This window comes from Zerene cesonia, chromosome 10 (genome assembly GCF_012273895.1).
Source record: "Zerene cesonia ecotype Mississippi chromosome 10, Zerene_cesonia_1.1, whole genome shotgun sequence".
Taxonomy (NCBI): Eukaryota; Metazoa; Arthropoda; class Insecta; order Lepidoptera; family Pieridae; genus Zerene; species Zerene cesonia.
The window spans coordinates 4,883,975-4,905,838 of NC_052111.1; the positions used below are offsets into that span (position 1 = coordinate 4,883,975).

A 21,864-nucleotide genomic window follows, 5' to 3' on the forward strand; every position below is an offset into this window, starting at 1 on the left:
TACATATATATTGTTTTAGTTGGAGCGAGAGAGAGAAAAAGAGAGACTTGACATGAAGAGACGCATCGATCAAATAAAGCGAACTACGGAAGAAGAAACGGAAGAAGCTAAGAAAAAGGTACTTAGTACATTATAATGACAATGATGAAACCAAAGGCTTTCCCAATTTGAATTGTTATTTCATGCGAGTCATGTCTACTTTATGACGGTCTAATAAACGTTTAATTTCACAGGTGTCAGAATTACAATGCGATCTATTAGAATTACGTGACGCCCACGCGAAGCTTCGCACAGCAAATGAAAAACTGAGGAGAGATAAGGAGCGACACGATCGTGACCGTGATCAAAATAAATTGCTCGTCGGGTCGCTCAAACGGGCTCAACAGGTAATTACACAAAACTGTAACTAACGAAGTAAATATATTTCATAGATTGTGCTATCGCAATCAACATTTCTTCAAAAACTATCTCACAATTATGGTCCATATATGCTATCAAAGGTGTGACGCGTTCGTCTTAATGGTCTAAATACTTCTACAAGAGGTTTACTGTATAAAAGGGATCGAAAAAAACAAACTTATAGTTTCAACTATACCTTCAACCCATAAATAAAATGTGCAAACCATTACCTAATCAAAATATATTTTTAATTTTCAGGAGGATGATCGCGTTATAACTCAACTCTTAGAAACTATTGATGATCTTATAAAGCAGAGTCCGGAATTGTTCCGTTCTGAAACGCCTATGAAACCAGGCAAGAGTCTCGCGACACCAACTCCACCAAGAAGAAATAGAGTAAGAACATATCAAATCTATACTTATGAAAATCGGTTATGTCATTTTAGTTTCAGCGAGAATGACGAACACTGATTTTGTTTTGATTGATTGATTTTACATATTATTATTTAGATGTAAACTAGTAGGTATACATATTATTATGTTCTGGAAAGGCATTATACATATTTCCCAATGATCAAGTATCTAAATTAGTTACGTGAAATGAAAATAGCGTACTCCCGGAGCTTACAGAGCTTTGTTAGAAAACAAAATATAAATATATATTACTAACTACACGTCCCGACTCCGCCCGGATAGTCATTTATTGTAATTGAAATAATATAAACTATCCTATATTTTAAGTTAGATCAACTGCACATGGTGTGCGAATTTGATTAAAACTGGTTGAGTAGTGTTGGAGTCCATCGCGAACGAACAACGTGACACGTAATTTATACATATTAAGATGGACTGATGTATTGATGGGCACTATTTATATGAGCATTACATATAATATATCAAGACTGATCTCACAGAACTTGACGACAATTCACACTTTCAGTCATCAAAGTCCCGGTCCCGATCCGCGACGCCCGAGCAGTCGACGGCCGAGTCGGTCTCAACCGGCGCGCGCTTGCTGAGGCTGGCGGACGAGCTGCGCGCCTCACGCATCGCGGAGCGCCAGAGGCGACAGCTCACTAATGCGAGACGGTACGTGTTTGCAATGAAGGGAGAGGAACGACTCGACTGTTTCTCATTCTCACAAAAAAAAGGTGTGTGTGCGATTCACACATGATAGAAGTGAAACTTCAGTAAATCGACAAAAGAATGAATAAAATAGTATGTATATTTCTGTCTCATTCTTTGCCGGCTTCATTCTACACATTTTTGTATTTCTGTCTCTTACCTGTCGTTTTTCCGTTGCATCAGGTTTGAAATCACAACGATTCTAAAGAAATTTCACTTCAAAAACCGGGAAAGACAAGCAAAGTTCGACTCGCTTGTTTAAGTATTATGGTAGTGATTAATATTTACTATTTTAGCGTGTCTTTTTCCAATTCCAGTCACAATATGATAGAAAATAACTTCTATATACTTAATTTTTTTTTTATTTCTTCTCTATTTATATTTGGTACATATATACGTACCAATACAAAATAAAGGTATCTGTAACGATTAGAAAACAATCGGTAATGATCAATGAAATAATTCGTACATCTATATCATTACAGTCTACGATATGTCTTTATACAATATTGTAATATTTCGATAGTGCAATGTCTACGGAACCTCGTGATACCATGACAGTGTCGTCGACTTCGAGGGTGCCATCGCGAGTACCTTCCCTCAAGAAGCGATCAATCTCACTTGAGCAAACCACTAAGGATCAGGTAAAAGGCCCAGTCTCAATATACATCAATATATTTGTTAAAAATAACGAATGAATTTTACTAACGTTAATATTTAATTGAATTGTATTATAGACATCAATATGGAAATCGGTTGACGACAGCAGTGTGTCTTCAATGCAGTCCCTGGACGGTGATGACAGATTATTCACAATGCAACGGGATACCAGTCTAGACAGGCGAGTAAAACAAACAAAAAATTATTGTATTTTGATTTTATTATTATGAGAAATGATCGTCACTGGGTTTTGCCATAGCACTCGATTGTGATGTGAAAGCATCTTGTCAAGCTTTATCGGATATGAAACGCACTTAATATTCTTTTCAAAATTTTCAGTTCTAAATGTTCCTTTAGTATGATTTACTTTTTTATTACTCTAGTCGTCTCTCTGGAGGTTCGGCCCAGAGCGAAGTATTGCCGTCTGAGAAGAAAAAGAAAAAGAGTATATTTGGCAAACTAAAGAAGCTGACCAAATCACGATCCATCGACGACCACGTCGACGCCGAAGTAGTTGACTTTAGACCCATCGGGAATGTATCGCAGGTATTTCATTGTACATTATATATCAAGTATATGATAAAGATGAAAGTATACATACTTTCATTAATTATCATTATTTCCTATTACAGCAAGGTTCAGATTCAGATATGAGTGCGACGGGAAGCAAGCAAAATTTACGTGGCAGATTGTCCGACATGTTTAGTAGGAAAGGGCAGTTATCGCGCGGCAATAGGTAAGAAAAAGTTCGTCTGAAAATACGTTCATTTCGATAAACTACCGTTTGTTTAGGTTATATTTTTAACACATTTACACATTGCGCTTGTGTAGTGTTTGTGAATAAGCACTCACTGTATGCGCATAATTAAAAGTCTATCATTAAAAGTATTATTACACATTAAAATGTATTTTAAAATAATTAGTTCCTGACTTTAACAGGACAATCTCTTGATATTTCAATTCATTGATAATTTCAACAGGTACACTATTGTGTACAATATTTTTGAATGAATTACGAACTATTTCATCATTTAAACTATTTTTTTCACCATTAAAACTCAATTATTACCGATATTTATTAACAATGTAATTTTTTTAACTTAACAGCAAAGAGCAAAGCCCTGACACTGGCTCTACAAGCGGTTCCCGGTCCATACTACGGAACGCAAGCTCGTCTACCCTGCCACGCACTGCTACACTAAATACGGTACATTAGTCATTTATTGTACACCTAAGTAAGGAATATCATATTGAGATTTAGTAACAGTAGAAAAAGTTGGAAGTATTACCTGTAAGATATCGAATATCGAAACATCATATTTATTTTATATTATTATTATATTTAAAAATATTAATAAATGAAAAAAAAAAGTGTAACATTAGATTTATATTGTTGATGTGTAATGCTTTCAGACTGAAAGTCAAAGTACGAGAGCTGCCAGCACCACGCCCGGAACGAAGAGGAAAGGGAAATAAGCAGACAATTTTGTTTATCTTCATTATATTATATCCACCCTCCTTTAATTATTCCAAATAGCTTGTAATATCACAATACATATCAACGATAGAACTACCGACGAAATATCGATCTATTTTACAATGTATCTTAAACGCCAAACGATCTACTGAATCTATCAATTTTAATGAATCCAATTATGCTACAAACGTTTGCAACCCCTAGTTTTTGTGTATTTACCTTTTTATAAAATAAACGTTGATTAACATAAAAATGCCTTTTATTGAGATTTTATTATATTGAGGAGAAAAAAACAAAACAATTATGGCATAAAAGCGCAACCATACAAGTGCAGAGGGTGATTGATCTCGACAAATAGTCTAATTACAATTTTAGCTATATCAATTTTAGCATCCAATCAACTCACTGTACACTATCATTAAAGTGTCCGCACCAAAGAACGTAATAAAGTGCCAAGAACTGGACATTAAAAGAAAGGCAGAGCAACAGAGAATGAAAAAAACGAAATAAAGTGGAAAATCTATTAAAATTTTCAACATTTACAACATATTGCGTAAGTGAACAATTCTGTAGCGTCGCGGCTAGCTCTGGTCCATGAGGTTGGAGTCGAGGCCGGCGCCGCTCGAGTCCTTCAGGATCGACTCGAAGATCGGCTGCAGGTCCGGGAACGACTTGATTTGCGTCACGAAGTCCATCAGGTGCGGGTTCTTTTCTGAAAATTTACGGGTACTCATTAGTCGTTACAATACTATATTGTCAAGTTTAAATGAATTGGACAAATTTTCCACGATTCTTATAAGAACTTTATGCTAAATATACGCATACGAGTAATATGACACTTATGTATTTTTAAACAACATAAGCAGATACCTAGGAACATAGGCAAATAGACAGATTAAAGCCTGATTGTGAATAACATTGAATACTTGAGTGCAACTCCTTTTAGAATAACTAAAAACACTAATATTTATTTTGTACAAATAAAATATTTTTTAAAAGTAGGAATTGAATGCAGGCCGTATAGACGGACCCGTGTGTGTTTGTTTGGAATAGAGTCCAAGAAGATTTTTTTTCAAAAACTGTTTCACAGCTACATTACTGTTTAGTTAAACATACAAGTCGGGACAAGCGTATAGTGACTAGAATCTAGTACTTTCTAATAATATAAAACTGAAGAGTTTGTGTGCTTGTTTGAACGCGCTAACCACCTGAGATGGACATAATAGAACGCGTTAAAAAATCTTTAACCGTTGGATGGGTACGCAATTCCCGAGTGCAAGAGAGTATATAAGCAGCACGGGCGAAGCCGGGAGCGGACGGCTAGTTAAGTGCAAAGTACGGACCGGCCTCAGGTATCTGCAGCAGCGCGGCGGCGGCGCGCAGCGCGGAGCGCTTGAGCTCGTCCTGCTTCTCGTACTCCTGCTTCACCGAGTTCGCCTTCACCTTCATCGTGCACGTCGCGCGCAGCGGCTCCACTAGACTCTCCAGCCCTGTGCATTTGCTTTTTATATAAGCTCACATTTTTTTGACAAGATATTTTCAATTTTCATATACATTTACTTGTTATTATATATAAGTATACAAAAACAAGTCCGTTTTTTTGGGTAGCAATAACCAAATAGCCAATTGATATAATCTCTGTTAAGGACAAAAAAAAATTGTTACAATAGTTAGGTTTCTTAGTTTTTTTTTAAGAACCTCTTACTTTATTACTAGATTTTTCAGAGAAGTTCAAGGCGATTTGTTTTTTCAGCGCCAAATTGTAAAATATAAAAGCGTCATAGTATAGCGCACTAACTCTGCAACACGACGGCGGGGCAGAGCGTGGCGAGGCGCGCGCACATGAGGTACGTGAGCATCTTGATGTCGTAGTGGTCGCGCAGGCCGTCCTCCACGTGCCGCAGGAACTCGAACACGTCGAGCCGGTCGAGGCACGTGCCCAGCAGCGTGTACATGCACTCGAACGCCGCCTTGCGCAGGTCCAGCCCGTCGTCCACCGAGTGCTTGAACGGGCCCATCTCCACTTCGCGGATCAGCTCTTTCTGTACACACCAATACGTACAGCATTACACCGTGGCTCGATTTGATTCGAGCGTCATGTTTACTTCGTAAGCTTTTATTTAATATAATTTGATGACTAAGTATACAAAGTGACTTTCTTAATTTTACCTGAAATGTAATTCACAAAAATATCTATACCCATCCAGATTACACACATTTATTACAAATTACAAATTAAACATGAATTCAGTCAAATAATTCTGGCGAAGAATGCAATATCTATAGCATTTCTATATAGTACAAGAAGGTAACAGTAAGGACACCATTGGGGGGAACTCTCTGGCTCCTGGAACAGTGTTTAACTAGTTCAGGAGCCTTTTTATTGTCATGTTTCTCTTTTCCATAACATTCATGTACCACCGGTACACGGGACACGGATCCAACAAGCAGACACCCTTTTGAGAGTCTTAATGTGAGATATTTTTTAAAGGCATATGGCAAAAAGACGCGGGTTCGAATCCCGCTTTGTAATCCAATTTTTTCTATTCTTCAAAAATTTCTCATTTAGAAAACATTTCAATGCTATAAAACTAAAAATTGACTATTAATGTGTTGAAGGACACCGGTATTACTTAAGTGGATATATTTCGGCGTCGGTGTCGCGCTCACCTTGACCTTAGTCTCGAGGTAGATGGTGGGCAGCACGTGCGGCAGCAGGTCGCGCACGAGCGAGGGCTTGTTGTGCGCGGCCGAGTTGAAGGCGACGAGCGCGACGCGGCGCACGCCCAGCTCGGGGTCGCGCAGCGGCACCAGCAGCTCCGCCATGCACGCGCGTAGCAGACCGTCTATCGCTTGCGGCTGCGGACGATTAAGCACACGTCCATTTATATATATATTACCATTCGAATCAACTTTCACGACATCATAACATCTATATTAATAATATTATAAGACTGATTTGTTGGATTGTTTGGTTAAATGCGCTAATCTCAGGAACTACTGACGCAATTTGAAAAATTCTTTCAGTGTTAGATAGCCCATTTATTGAGGAAGGCATCACGCTAAGACCTATAGGAGCGGAGCACCAATGTAGAATATTTCAAAATCGGGCAATTTTTTTTTTTCCTATCAAAAGCTTCCGATGAGTGCGCTGCAAGTAAGCGTTAGAAAAAAGTACCTATTCCACGCGGACGCAGTCGCGGGCGGAAGATATAACTATAATATACGTTTTTATATCAGTTTCGCTATTGAGAAAAATAGTAAAATAGTACATTAGATAGCTAGTACAAAATACATATTATTATCATAATAACGGAAAATATCGGATACAAATCAAGAAATATAATTTTTCTACTCACCTGATCTGAAATAGTAAATTTAACGGCGGTAACTGCTGTTGTCCTGGTGAGTGGCTCTGGTGACTTAAGGAACTCCTTCAGATGAGGCAACAAGTCTTGTGGCTCCAATAAACATAATTTTCCTAAACATTCTGCAACCTAAAGAAATAATAAAAATATAGCTTTGGCGTAAACATCATTTTTTTTATTATATTTGATATTTTTTACACAAATATGTCGCAATACAAGTAGGAAAATTTACTTACTACATTCCGAGATCCCTCCTCCGCGCATTGGCAATGCTTTGACAACTGTACCCAGATTTCTGGTATGAAGGGCCTTAACGCTTCAACTCCTTCGGGCGTTGTTGATTCACATGCAATTATCTGGGAAAAGAAAATTACTAAAATAAGAGAGAGAGTCAATATTGAGTAGTTAGATATTACTAATTAGTATCTGCATATTACAGATTATAAAATGTAGCATCATAATAAAAACTGAAATTATTTTATCATAGAAAACAATAAAACATTGACGATATTTCTTTATTTTGTCAATTCATATCCCTAGACTATTTTATTTACATCAAAGGTAATGCATCGAAATAAATGAAAAATAGTAAAGCAATTATACACCTTATAAAAACAGTGATCAAAAACAGCAACTTACTTCTCTAAGAGAGTGTAACAGCAGATATTGCCTCTTGGGTTGCGCCTCAATCTCTCCCAGTATGAAAGGCAGGAATTCAGGCAGATTACCAACAGCTACGGATCCCAGCGCGTAGCTCGCGGCTGATTTCACCTCTTCGGACGAAGGCGTAAATGAATTCAGCAATACTTCTTTAAGATTCGGTATAGAGCTGAGATCGCTGTTGAAAGAAATAAATTATGTTATATGGTTTATTTATGAACCGTTCACTCACTGGAAATAAACAAAAAAATGCAAAGTTAGTAGTAATAATGATGAACATTTTAAGTTTATATTAATTGTCCAGTCAATACGCCTAAACACAGGTGTTATCTAATTTGATTTCTATCGCATATATTTATGGATATATAAATATTGGTAAATATGGGTCAATATGCGTGTATGGTTAACTAAGTGCGATCGTAAGCGTGAGTTAGAGTCACAGTGCGTGTGTGTGTGTGTATGGGGGTGGGGGGGGGAGCAGCGCGCACGCACAGATGGCGGCCGATCTCGGCGATGGCGAGCAGCGCGAACATGTGCACGGTGTCGGCGGGCGGGTCGGCCGCGTCGCGCAGGAACGCGCGCGTCGTCTGCAGCGCCTCGCCGCCGCCGCCCACCACCACCGCCGCCACGCACTTCGCCAGCGAGTGGTACGCCTGTCGCACGTCATACAAACTTAATACATGTCACCGTTAAATTGTAAACACGATTCGATTATAATATACTGTCGAAAAATTATGATCCGTTAGATACTGTACACATTTCGACTCATTATGATTATTGTAGTCAGCTTACCTAACTTAAAGAATAAAAATGCGGTGAACTGCTTCGATCACAACTTTTCGACAGTTTGCAATTTCAAAAATTGGGTCCTCATTTACCTGTTTAATGTGATGTGCAGTGGCGTTATGTTCAGTAGGACGGTGTACGGGGGCCACTAATAGAGCAAGCAATTCTCTACGGGAGCAGCCCGCTACATCAGCTTCGACGAGCGCAGACAATACACCCACCATTGCCTTTAACGCGCCTCCTACAATTTAATTATGATATACCTTTTTGTTTTTTTTTCAGGTATGGAACTCCATTATTATCATCCAAGTCATAATATCGTCTTAATCGCCTCGAATTAAATCAATCAATTATTTTACTACGAAAAGCATGTCGACTATGCATGCTTCCATGTTACAATTCACCATAATGTTTCTATTATTTAGACAACACAATAACCCTGCTCTATAATCATCACTATCTCTAAATGAACACTGATATAGCCGGCAGCCGGCAGCCGGCAGCCGGCAGCCGGCGAGCGCGTACCTTGCAGCAGCGGCGAGTTGGCGAGCGCGAGGATGTTGGGCGTGAGCGCGGCGCGCGCGTCGTGCGTGAGCGCGGCCGGGCAGCGCCGGCACACGCGCGCCACCAGCGTCAGCGCCGTCTGCGCGCAGTGCAGGTCCGCCTCGCACACCAGCGCCGGCACCTCCGTCAGCACCTGCACCGTCACCACACCTCACCATCGAGAATCCCTATTCTTCACACCTAAACCGCTCAATCGATTTGGACGAAATTTGACATGGAAATAGATTGAAAACCGAAAGGACATAGAATAGTTTTCACTTTCCCTTGAATATAATGTGTGTAATAGTATCATTTTTAAAATACTAGCTGCGCCCCGCGGTTTCACTCGCGTAAGTCCGTATCCCATAGGAATATAGGGATAAAAAGTTGCCTATATGTTATTTCAGTTGTCCAGCTGTCTACATACGTACGCCTACTTTCGCATTTATAATATTAGTAGGATTAGTAGGATTAACGATGCTTCTATGCGATCGAATTAAGATTAATTTACAAGTATATATCATTGATCTGTTAGTGTCCAATGACCTAACCTTTTTTTATATCGGTATCTGCTTCCAAACAGGCTCTTCACACAGTGTTCAATGGCTATATTCCACGCTTTTAGACCCACTACTCCCACCACACGTATGAGCCAATAGTATAATAAACTTTAAAAGTCGGTCGCTCACAAAATTAATCGAAAGTATCACCATATATCTAATTTAAAATAATGCCATTAAACACGATTGTGCAAATTATGTGTGTGAACCGTCGAATTGAGCCAGCTCGCACCGGGGAAGTACCACACCCCCACAGAAAACCGGCGTGAAATAGTGGCATGCCACTGTGTTTCGTACGGTGAGTGGGAGAGTCGGAGGCCCGTTTCCTTTTCCTCACCCATCCCAGTCCATTCCTTCTTTCCAGTCTTTAATCCTTTCCTTTTCCCTTACTCCATAAAAGCGAGCAGCACATTCGTAAAGGCACTACCTTTACGAATGTTCATGGGCGGTGGTGATCGCTTACAATCAGGCGAACCACAAGCTCAGTTGCCCGCTATGACATAAAAAAAAAAAGAACCCTTTTCATGTATTCCACAGCTATTAGACACCCTCATAAAAAGTGTGTGCGATACACAAAAATCATTTTTACATATTTATGTAAAAGGTACTAATAATTATATATCATGATGTTTTGTACCTTGTAACCATTTATGAATTATGCATCATTTATGAACTCTCTTTGTTTTTTCATGTGCGTTATACAATTCCTTACCTTACTCAACAATTCTATACTAATAGCATTGCTATAGTTTTGCACTAAAGTGTCGAGTAGCACCAATGTCGAAAGTTTTAAAGCACGTTGATTTTTTCGCAAAAACGATCCCAGAATAGGCACCGCATCGGACTGTAACATTCAAAACTCGTGATAAATTACATGTTTAAAAATGACAACGATGTATATATATATATAGCAATATATTAGCAAGTCATAATACATACCAATATGGGTCTCAGATCGATACGAAGAGGTGACGATGCAATTTTTGTCAATGCTTTGACAGTTGTAAGTCGAGTGATTTCATTGCGTAATCTTTCCAAAAATATTGGCAAACATACAGGCAGTTCATTCTGCAACAAAATATACACACTAAAACGTGGAGGTCAAATTCATTACAAAAGCTTAGTTCAATAATTTACATTTCGATTTAATTTTTATTCGTGTTGATCACTAATTCATATAATATAATTTTATTAATTTCCTTTTATGCTACCTGCAGATAGTCCCCAAAGTGGCATATAAGCTGTCCGCAGGTGGCGATCGCTCGCTCCTTAACCTCCTGATCCATGTCGGTTGCCCGCAGTCTGACCAGCGTGCACTCGTACATCGCGGGGATGAACTGCTGGAACTCTTCTGGCGGCGGCTCGACTTGCACGTCGCCATCGATATTTTCGATATTATCTGGACAACAATGCAATGTTTTTTACAAGGTGTAAAACTATTTATGGACGATCTGTTGCACAATTTAAAACACGACACGGCATGTATAGTAAATATATAGCACAAATATCATCCTTATCCTCTATTTTGTGAAATCCTTACCACAATTAGCTTGCTTCATATATTCTATGGGTGTATCAGAAGCGATAGTCGCCAGTACAAACTGCATACAAAGGAGCAAACTTAAACTTGTAGTGTACAAAGTGCAGCGTACCCAACGGGCGCATGATCTTGACGAGCGCCTGCAGCACGCGCAGCGCCTCGGCGGTGACCTTGTAGAAGGGGTCGGGCACGCACGCCAGCACGGCGGGCAGCAGCGCCGCCACGTGCGCGCGCAGCCCCGCCGCGCCCGGCCCGCGCACCAGCCACCACACGAACACCAGCGTCTCGATCTTCATCGACGACGCCGTACCCTTGTCCCTGTGTAGCGATTCATTTATTCAATTATGTTATGCACACTTTCCAAAAACTAGCAATAGAATTCATAAGCACATCACTTAATTTTAATCCCAAAAAATAAACCATACAAAAATGTAACTGAGACATAAAAGGAATTTGTCACTATCGAGTTCCTGTGTATTAAATCCATGACAATGTCGACTAATAATTTATGTTATTTTTAAATTCTATTAGATAAGATGATTGTACTTAATCCTCGCCATTGAGCATATTTCATATTTCAATCTCTACCTCGTTTGTAATTTTCAAATAAAATATACTTTTGTTTACTAACATGAGGGGCGGTGTGAGCGCGCGTATGACACGCGCGGCGTGGTCGGTGAGACAGCCGGGCGCGGCCGCCAGCAGCTCGCGCAGCAGCGCCAGCGCCGCGCCGCGCGCGCGCACGCTGCGCCCGCGGATCACGCGCAGCGACCCGCGGACTATACTGGGCACCTGTACATATATTAATATTATGATGGCTTTTAAGATATGCAACAAAATTATATGACAGAAAAAAAAATCTTTATTAACACAAATTAAATGAACGCTTTAAACAGTAACTTATATTGAAACATAAAAATCATGTCCTATTTCCTAATTAAATTATAAATGGAATTGAATTAACCTGAGGAGTTTTTTTTTTAATAATGTCAAATCTATATCCTAAAAAAATTCTCAGGTAAAATCTGTACTCATTGCTATGAGTCAACATTATAGTGAATGTTCATAACTCACCCTCTGAATAAGCAAAGCTTGTGGAGAATTATCGGTGGGCGCGATGGGCATCTGTAGGGCGGGAGGTGGGCGCGTAGCTCTAAGTAACGCCGTATAAGCGCTCAAAATGTCGCACTTTACATTCTCCTCGCGCTCTTAAATATATACAAATATTATTACTTGAGCTTTTCTTTATACTTTTACTTGTACGTAGAGTCTAAAATTATTTGTAATAACTTATATACACTATATAAGCTTAAACTACCATCGTAATTGTTATTTTTTATGCATAGACACACTACCTTATGAATGTTATTGGCGGTTATGAACATACCTTTAAACCTGGCTATCAATGCTGGTGAAACTGTAATGTACATCTCTGCTAACAGTTCATGTCGAGTTGAAATCACAGACTCGAGGCATTTTGCTGCAGCTCTTCTCACCTACACAATGGAAAGTGTTATTTTACACAAAATTGTTTATGAAAAAATAATTAATTCTACTTTACCTTACCTAATAATTTTTCACTGATTTCGATCATGACTTATTCACAGGTCACAGATACCATGTTCACACATTTATTAAGAAATTCAAACTATCATACCTTCCAAGACATATCATCATCATCTGAATATTCTTCAGAGTCCGACTCAGGATCTGCATCTGGTTCAAAAGATTCTTCCTCCATTTCTTCATCCTCTCCACCACCACCTTCTTCTTCATCTTCATAGTTATAATTTGGGTCATATGTTATCATTTTTAAGCACAAATCAATAATCTGAAAAACAACATTAAAGATAATTAAGATGTTTTCTATGTAAAAAAAAATTTATTGTTTATTATATTGGAAATTTAAGTATAGTATAACGATATACTTTATTTAATAGCAATAGAACACTTACAGTAGGTATGTGAGGTTGAACCTCTTTGGGACATTTAAGTACAATAGCTTCCAGGGCTTGTAAACAGTGCTCTCTTAATTCTTCATCAGAGTCAGTGGAATGTTCTAGAACCTGCGGTGCTACTCTCCATAACTGTTCACCAAATCTATGGCCAGCTTGACGACTAGAAACATTGAAAACCACCATCAATTCAATTCTAAAGAACTAGTTTATGCAATTTTAAATAATAATTACTTACCAAATGGAAGCAATACATTGTATATGTGTACGGCTTACACTAGCTGATGTAGAAGTACTTAAGCCCTCCAAAAGATGATCAATGAGTTTGTTATATAATGTAGCATTACAAGACATAACTAAATGAGACAACGCTACAATAGTTCGCTTACGGACAGCCTGTAAAATATAATTGTCATTTTCATAGATAGTAGGTGAAAAACATGTTTAAGATTTTATGACATTAAATATTAAGAGAGAGATTTAATTGTCACTAGATACCTGACGAGGTGAAGCAAGTTGTGGAAGTAAGGAATTTAAAAGCATTGGATGAAATGAAATTAAAAGTCCTCCAAATCTACTCAGTAGATCAGCCAAGATATCAAGTGCTTCCAATTGTACAGATACATCCTCTTGCTGAAAAATAGCAGATATTATTCCTTAATAGTACCCTGGTCATTTAACAATTATTTATTGCTAGTAACATTGTGAAGTTATGGTTACAACATCCATTTACCTTTTCAATAGCACTGCTTAGTCTACCAGTTATTTTTTTACAGACATTTGCTGCTAAAGTGTTGGATCCCAAAGGTAATTCTGATATTACAGTTTTTAGGCCAATGCTACTTATATCACGAAGTTGCTCTGTATCTGACAACATATTAGCACAAAGGGTTTCTACTATACCCTCAACTTGGTATTCCTTGACTTTGTTTACTAGTGGCCCGAGACTGTAAAGAAGACAAGAAAAAGTTATTATCAGAAATAAATTATTCATCTAGTGATTAACACTGTAATATAAATAAGAGAAAACATACCACTTTACAGCCAAATTTTGAACCTCTCCGTTCTTATCTTCGAGTAAACGAAGTAACATTTTTACAACTTTTCTTTCAGAATCATCGTCAAGTTTGATGCTGTCTTTTTGTAATTCAGTCATCAAATCATTTGTAGCCATAAATCGAAAGTCCTTATCATTAGATGTCATCTGTTATAATAAATAAAATAAAATAAAAATAATATAAAATAGTTACAACATTAAAGAATCGTAGTTTCAATTATAAAATGAATGCACCGGTTACCTTCTCCAGAAGATTTGCTATTTGATAGGAAACACTAGCCATTTTGATCGGTTACAGTTTTTCTTTCCCAAAACAGCGAACGTTATGATTTCATGAGATCTTAAATTTTCTTTTGTGTAGTAATAAATTGTGAACAAACTGACAGAAAATCTAATTTAATCCACTCAAAAGATCGAAAAATAATGCACCGATGGATAGATGATTGCTCTTGTTCCATGCCAAGCGAGAAAATAGAATTGCAACAGATTATTAAATTAAATGTTACCATAACCATCGTAAAGGTATTATGAGTTATAAATTTGTTTAATGTTAAGTATATGTTCAAGTAAGTATCATTGTAAAATAGCTTTTGTTAAAAAATAATTTAAACTAATAAAAATAAAATATAAAATGCTATCCAGAGAGGAAACAATTTGTTCGATTGGGACGTATCGGTACCTAATGTCAATAATTGTCAATTGTGATGGCATGTGTCTTGACACTTGCGAGAAAAACAATCTGAAACATCTGAAATGCCTAATGTGATGTTGGGAAAGAGGTTATGTGTTGAAAAAGTTGTATAAAAATATATTAAATATCAATTTTCTGAAACAAAAGGTGGCTACACAAACTAAAATGGATTTATTCATCATCAATAGGTCTATGTCAAACTTTTTTATTGATTATCTATATATTCCATAATAAGTACTGTTTTAAATAAAACAATTGATTAAATTATTCATCATACTTTATAATTATTGTATCGCAGATATAAAGGTACCGGTGAAAATAATGATGTCTCCGAATCCTTACATCTGCAAAGACTCAAGGAACAAATTGAAGAAAGGAAAAAAGCTGCTAAGGAACTTTCAGTCGACGTATCATTAACATTGAACGAAGAAGTTTTAAATGAATCAAAAGAAAATTTGGATCTTCCAGAAACTACCACAAATATTTTGGAAACAAAGTCTCCATCAGATGATAAGAGAACTTTGAAAAATCAAATTGAAGTTAAAAAAGATGAAGAAAAAAAAAGTATCAGCGACTTCCAAGTGTTAGGCAGTAGTGATTTTGAGAAAAAACCTCAGGTAATAAAAATTTTACACACACACCATTTTTTTATAGTTTGAATAGAATATATTTAATCCCTAGGTGAATTGGATACCTTTCGCCATAATGTCTTACCCTTTAACCACACATGAGGGTGGTGTAACATGGGCCTTAGTAGTAGAATTTCTTCTACATGTGATCCCTGTGTCTTTCTCCATACATATTCAAATCCCAACTCATGTTCAATTAGTCAGCCACAACACGATTTTTTCTATTTACTATTAAGATCTATTGGCACATGGATGACACTGTCAGAGGGGCATTGGTGGAAACAGTCCATTAAGCTGCTCTTCTATTTTTCAGGAAACTACCTTTTATTCTTATTAGTTTAAATTTATATTATGATTGTGGTTTTGTTAATTTATATAGGTAGTTAAGGTATATAAATAGAGGAAAAATCATAATCACATCATACTCAAAGGTCTGTTGTCAAATGACGTTTTACCAGAGACAATCACTTAAGATTTTGGACACACCAAATATTAGAAGAATTTCTCTTTGAATTATTTATTTCATGTATTTATCGAGAGTCCTCCAAGATATCAACCAACAAATCCAGGACAATTTTTTTAATTTTTTTTATGTTATAACAAAATCATGTTTATTTTGACGAGAATTAATGTTCATTAGAAGTAGGTAGGGTTTAATTTTACTTTTTAGCATCATCTAGCTACTGCTTCCCTACCCTACTTCAGTGTCCCCCATTTTTTAACCTCTCATCGCCCGCCTCTTGGCGGTTCACAGTTCCCATAAAGGACAGAAATAACGGACATATGAAAAGAAGGAATAAATTAATATGCCATTGTTCATTCAAATAAATAATAATAAAAAAAGTTGCAAAAGATTATTATTGATGCTTCATAACTAAAAATATGATATATTATAACAACATATTCTATTTTAAGGTGGAAAGAGTTTTACCATACTGGTTGTCACATGCGTACAGTGTATCAAAAAACTTGCAAAAATTAACTTGTAAAGTGGAAGAACAAGTTTGGCTGCACAGTATATTAAAAGAGAACCTAACAAGAGAAGGCGTCACTCATTTATTTCCAGTCCAAGAGCAAGTTATACCATTTATTCTACAGGAACATAAACTGCCTGCTCCATTGTGGCCTCATGATGTTTGTGTCTCTGCCCCAACTGGCAGTGGCAAAACGCTGTCTTTTGTTTTGCCAATAATACAGGTATAATAAACATAAATTAATGCCAAATGTTGCTATGATTTAGTTTTGTTTTAAAGCATTCAAATATTGCTTAAATAAGAATTTTTTAAAAGTAAAAAAAGATATCTGCGTAATATTCCTGCATGTCATCAAAAAACGTAGATTAACCCTAAAACGCCGATGCATGTAAAAGCAATCAGCCTGGCCGTTTCGTCCATCGCCTCGCTAGATCACCGTGATACAACCAACGCCTGACCACTCAATTTTTTTTTACTATTTCGATTTTATGTGTCTAAGAGGTCTCCATGCCATCTCTTAAGTTGATTAAGAACCATATCAATCAATAGAGTAACATTATTGCAATGATTACAATATTTTATCGATTGAATGCAACCCCAAGGGTAGATTAAGGATGTGGCCTTTTGTTAATTAAAATTTTTAGTTTTATAGAGCACAAATGCTTTATAATTTTTAAAAAATTCATATCTCAGACTAGTCAAAACCTAATTAGTTATTAAATTTCATAACAAGCAAACAAAAATGTAAGGAGTAGAGAATTTTTTCTTATGACTAGCTGCGCCTCGCTGTTTCACCCGCGTACGTCCGTATCCTGTAGGCATATAAAGGGGATAAAAAGTTGCTTATGTTATTCCAGTTGTCCAGCTATCTATGTACCAAATTTCATTGCAATCGGTTCAGTAGTTTTTGCGTGAAAGAGTAACAAATACACAGACATCCTTACAAACTTTCGCATTTATAATATTAGTAAGATGTTAAGTAGGAAGTAGGATTAATATGATCCACCTAGCTATTCATGACTCAACTCAACTCCTATATTTGTTCCTCCTTGCAATTGAAATACAATCAATTAAATATAGAATTTGAATTCAGATTATCCATGTGGTATTTATAAGCGGGTTGCATTGCTTAAATTAACTATATCAAACTTCAGATGATAGAGGATGATTTAATCTGTATTCTCCATCACCAGAACAAGGATCTTAGCTTGTATGAAGCCAAGAAGCCGCATCAAATAAGACAAGAATAATTTTTTGTAAATGACAATTGTACGCGAAATATATAGACTCGCACGATTATCCACAAGTGTAGAGTGCATAGGGACCTCTCCCTCCCGGACAAGACCTAAATTGTGTGGGTAGAGGTACTTTTTTTGACGATTTTTTGTCAATTGTGGACAATAATAAAATCTTAATTGCAGTGGCGTAGCTAGGGGGACAAGGGCCCTGGTGCATAGGGAAAGAATCGGGCCCTCCCTCCGCCTTCCTCCCCGCTTTCAAAGCTGAGGTTGGAGGGCCCCCTGAGCTCCGGGGCCCTGGTGCACTGCACCACCTGGCCTATGATAGCTACGCCACTGCTTAATTGTACCTGCGGTGACAGTATCGCATGCAGTTCTTCATGACAGTTATATCATCTCGTAACTACTTACGAGTCCAGGTTACGCTAGGGCCTAGGTCTTAGATATCTGTAACTGTTTATGTCTACTAATGTTTTAATTTATTCAATGATTTCTTTTAGACCCTAATGCCTGAGTTGGGACATCACATAAGAGCTCTCATTGTTTTACCAGTTCAAGAGCTAGCTGCTCAAGTGGCTGCAGTATTTAGAAAATATTGTACAAATACTGGACTTAAAGTGGCCTTATTAAGTGGATCCACACCATGGCAAAAGGAGCAACAACAGATATTGCGATATAGTAAAGACTTTATTATTTTAGTAGTATAATATAAACCTTTCAATCATTTTTGCATTTTATTAAATTGTAATATTTATATTTAATTTTCACAGCCGACACACATGGATGGATAAGTGAAACTGATATTATTGTATGTACTGCAGGCAGATTAGTAGAGCACCTACAAAACACCGAAGGTTTCTCACTAAAACAATTAAAGTTTCTTGTAATAGATGAAGCTGACAGAATTATGGACAATATCCAAAATGATTGGTTATATCACTTATATAAGCACATCAAACTAGAAGGGCATGCAACTAATAAAATTGCACATCTAAACTGGGATTTTATCTGCGACACAAAAGCACCACCACACAAACTTCTATTTTCAGCAACATTATCACCCGATCCGGAATTGTTAGAACAATGGGGTCTTTTTCAGCCTAAACTTTTCTCAGTTGCTCCCATATCAGACTCATTAAATAAACTTCAAATCAAAAAGTATACTACACCAGATGAATTGAAGGAGCAGTTTGTTTTGTGTTCCATTGAAGAAAAGCCACTTGTTCTATATCATTTTGTGGTTGAACAGAAATGGGATAAAGTTCTCTGCTTTACAAATTCAGGTCAATCGGCTCATAGATTGACAATGCTCTTAAATAATTGGGCCCAGAATCAAATAAAAGTTGCAGAGTTATCTGCATCTTTAGATAGATCATCAAGGGATAATGTTTTGAAAAAATTTAAGAAATGTGAAATTAATGTGTATGTATCTATAGGTTGTTTTTTAATTGATTTATAATTTTTTATTATTTGTAGAGTTGTCCATAAATATGTTTTGTTTTTTTTTCAGTATTATAAGCACTGATGCTTTAGCAAGAGGAATAGATATACCAGACTGTAATTATGTAATATCATATGATCCTCCAAAGAATATAAAGACATATGTACATAGAATAGGACGAACTGGCAGAGCTGGCCACATAGGGAATGCTGTTACTATCTTGGTTCAAAATCAAATGCAGATGTTCAAGGTATAAATATGTTGTATTCTAGCATTTTATTACCCCCTAGATAAACATGTGAATATTCAATTTGTCATGTGAAATTCAAAGCAATTCATGATTTACATATAAAATTCTGTTGTACATTAATAATGTCAAAATCTACAGCCACAATGTACTTATAGTAGTTGTAGAACCTAGATGGTTTTTATAGACTTCTACAAAACGTAGCATATTCCATCAACATTTTGATATTTTTATTACATTATCTATTTTAAGATGTTTAAAAGCATCAAAAGTATAGCTTATACATGTATGGTACTATAAGATTTATACAATATTCCAGGAAATACTGGAATCCGGCGGTAAGGCGGATATCCCACAAATAGAAGTTACATCAGACAAGTTAACACCTCTAATAAGTAGTTATCAGCTAGCTATTTCATCAACAAAACAGTCGATCTATGTTGAAAACAACACGAAGGTTAAAAAATCCATAGAATTAAAGCGAGGAGCCAAAACAAAATCGCGGAAACGAAAACACAGCGAAGGCAAAACAATTAATTAATTTTCAATAAATTTTAATAAATGACGAATAAGTATTTTATTTTAATCGTCAAGTATTCATAAAATTTGTAAATTATAAAAATTATTCCACTTCGTTATCATACTTCATGTCAGCTTTAAAACAGTTCGAAGAAACGGATTCCTATTCAAACTCAAATACTTTTTTCTATTCAATTAGACTTCTAGAAATTCCTTTAACTCGTCATCAAATTTAACCACTTTCCACTGGTTTGAAAAGCAGTTTCTATTTGGTTGCTGAAGAAAAGAGCTAAATTATGTCAATATTACGTTTTAATTCAATAATCATTTAAATGATATGTATTTCATGATAATGATGCCGAAGAATTATCATTTGGATCTTAAGTGACACCATTCCATGGATTTTCAACTTCCATTATTATCTGATCTCATAAATTTTTAAAATAGGTTTATCGCTTGTGGACGTTGGAGGCCTGGAGGGGTTCAGAATGAAATTGTTTATAAAGAGGGTGTTCGGCGACGACAAATAATAATAATAATCTCTCTAATAGAGATGTTACTAGATTGGCACCCATGACTGAACCCAAAAATGAGAATAAGTATATAAAAATCATCTGTCTGTCTATTTGTTTGTCCCCTCAAAAACAACCTGTTCGAGTACGATGAAGCTTGGTATATATTTTTTTACTTTGACATTCTGGGCACAAACTGAGGCAAACTCGAACATCGAAAGAGCGTTCCGATGGGAATTTTCGTTGACAGCGCGAGCGAAGCCACCGGCGGAAATCTAGTAAGAAAATAATAAGATCCCCAAATGAAGAGCAAAAGACACAGAAGTAATTTACAAAAATATATTTATTTCTTTACTATCACATACCATTTGTCATGTTAACAACTTGTTACAAATATATCAGCGTGTAAATCAAATAATATACGTATACATGCAGCTATAATATCAAAATTTACAATTTATGATATAAAATAAATCGACTTAAAAATGTTTATACAAATTGAAAACGTTGTAACAACATCTGTAGAAAATATATTCATTTTATATTTATACTAATATTATAAAATTATAGCAAGTAATGTCTGGATCTACTACCCCATATTTTATTCTGTTCTTTAGTTTATTAAATCTTAACCCGGTTGGCGCCGGCACGGGTGGCTAGTAGGTATTTTATATCTAAGAGACCAGCAAATAGTAACTTATTCATATGTAAGAAATAGTTAGGCCATCCTGTACCCATGATGTGATACTTATAATCTTTTCAATAAATATAATTGAATGATAAAAATCCTCTACAAATACATCTTCCTGAATCATTGTATTTTTAAGCATCTAGAAAATGTATTACATTGTTTAAGAAACAAATAATGCAATAAAACTATAAGTATTCTTTATCAGCATGCTTGATTAAAAATTCCCAGAAGATGTTTGTATTTGCAAATGTTGATATTTTAATACATTCCCAAATATTTTTTAAAGGCCTCATTATTACTTTGTTCACCAATGTTTTATGGTAAGCAAAAGATGGAATTTAAAATTTGCAACCACAAACTATGTAACAATATTGTCTTAGTGATGTAATTATAGCTATTATTTAGTTTTACAATGGACATATTTTTTACATTGACTAGTATTGGTTTAATAGTAATGAACACTGTTGCTTTAGTAAGAGTTAGTAAGGAGGCAAGTAAACTCATTTATAACACTACTTGGTGGGATATCAATTTTCAATAGAAATATAAATATTACATAAACTAAATATCTACAATGCATCTTCGAATATATAAGCATTTTATTAAAAAAATATCAGAAATTACTATATAATTTAAACTAAAACTGGATAAGATCTTCACTTGGTTTGTCTAGTATTTCTTTGCTAGAATTTAAATTATGGTTACTTGAAGAAGCAACACTATTATCACTGTATTTGGGTGAAATTTTCCTTTTAGGAGGAATTGGTGCTACGTCTAAAATACTGTTTTGAC

General features: G+C 36.2%; 4 protein-coding genes across 6 annotated transcripts in view; 2 read left to right on the top strand and 2 right to left on the bottom strand.

Annotated features, from left to right (window-relative positions):
• The window catches only part of LOC119829779 (myosin-9), a 21,614-nt gene extending 17,700 nt beyond the window's left edge, over positions 1-3,914 (top strand). For all 3 annotated transcript variants that reach the window (XM_038352483.1, XM_038352485.1, XM_038352484.1), the window contains 10 exons: positions 20-118; positions 234-386; positions 658-795; positions 1,340-1,488; positions 2,051-2,168; positions 2,262-2,365; positions 2,568-2,730; positions 2,817-2,920; positions 3,292-3,391; positions 3,598-3,914. In XM_038352483.1, the coding sequence (XP_038208411.1) occupies positions 20-118; positions 234-386; positions 658-795; positions 1,340-1,488; positions 2,051-2,168; positions 2,262-2,365; positions 2,568-2,730; positions 2,817-2,920; positions 3,292-3,391; positions 3,598-3,660 (1,191 nt within the window). In that variant the 3' untranslated portion in view covers positions 3,661-3,914. The remainder of the gene's footprint in view (positions 1-19; positions 119-233; positions 387-657; positions 796-1,339; positions 1,489-2,050; positions 2,169-2,261; positions 2,366-2,567; positions 2,731-2,816; positions 2,921-3,291; positions 3,392-3,597) is intronic.
• Positions 3,915-4,168: 254 nt separating this feature from the next.
• On the bottom strand, positions 4,169-14,603 carry LOC119829781 (cullin-associated NEDD8-dissociated protein 1). Its single transcript, XM_038352486.1, has 24 exons — positions 14,372-14,603; positions 14,108-14,277; positions 13,807-14,020; positions 13,572-13,706; positions 13,312-13,469; positions 13,074-13,236; positions 12,776-12,949; positions 12,506-12,614; positions 12,193-12,326; positions 11,750-11,910; positions 11,231-11,436; positions 10,790-10,977; positions 10,518-10,646; positions 10,291-10,422; positions 9,001-9,172; positions 8,568-8,716; positions 8,182-8,342; positions 7,669-7,867; positions 7,266-7,385; positions 7,021-7,158; positions 6,332-6,520; positions 5,460-5,703; positions 5,005-5,151; positions 4,169-4,373 (listed from the first exon to the last, which is right to left on the bottom strand). Exons 1-24 carry the CDS (start codon positions 14,411-14,413, stop codon positions 4,243-4,245), a joined length of 3,765 nt encoding a protein of 1,254 aa, XP_038208414.1. The 5' UTR covers positions 14,414-14,603; the 3' UTR covers positions 4,169-4,242.
• A 245-nt stretch (positions 14,604-14,848) lies between these two features.
• Positions 14,849-19,919, top strand: LOC119829677 (probable ATP-dependent RNA helicase Dbp73D). The gene is made up of 7 exons (XM_038352304.1): positions 14,849-15,009; positions 15,120-15,438; positions 16,366-16,647; positions 18,163-18,340; positions 18,433-19,084; positions 19,173-19,353; positions 19,670-19,919. The coding sequence occupies exons 1-7, from the start codon at positions 14,987-14,989 to the stop codon at positions 19,889-19,891; spliced, it is 1,857 nt and encodes a 618-aa protein (XP_038208232.1). The 5' UTR covers positions 14,849-14,986; the 3' UTR covers positions 19,892-19,919.
• A 787-nt stretch (positions 19,920-20,706) lies between these two features.
• Positions 20,707-21,864, bottom strand: part of LOC119829365 — a 3,736-nt gene continuing 2,578 nt past the window's right edge. Inside the window, exon 5 of the mRNA XM_038351835.1 lies at positions 20,707-21,859. Within this exon, the coding sequence (XP_038207763.1) occupies positions 21,710-21,859 (150 nt within the window). The 3' untranslated portion in view covers positions 20,707-21,709. The remainder of the gene's footprint in view (positions 21,860-21,864) is intronic.

Excerpts from the sequence above, each read along its gene's own strand:
- LOC119829677 (XM_038352304.1), top strand. The coding sequence starts at position 14,987 with ATGGATTTATTCATCATCAATAG. Across the intron at positions 16,648-18,162 it reads TTGTTTTGCCAATAATACAG|ACCCTAATGCCTGAGTTGGG; the intron begins GTATAATAAACA and ends GATTTCTTTTAG. Across the intron at positions 19,085-19,172 it reads AAGAAATGTGAAATTAATGT|TATTATAAGCACTGATGCTT; the intron begins GTATGTATCTAT and ends TTTTTTTTTCAG.
- LOC119829781 (XM_038352486.1), bottom strand. The coding sequence starts at position 14,413 with ATGGCTAGTGTTTCCTATCAAATAGCAAATCTTCTGGAGAAG. Across the intron at positions 7,159-7,265 it reads AGGAGGGATCTCGGAATGTA|GTTGCAGAATGTTTAGGAAA; the intron begins GTAAGTAAATTT and ends TTATTTCTTTAG. Across the intron at positions 6,521-7,020 it reads AATTTACTATTTCAGATCAG|CCGCAAGCGATAGACGGTCT; the intron begins GTGAGTAGAAAA and ends AATCGTCCGCAG.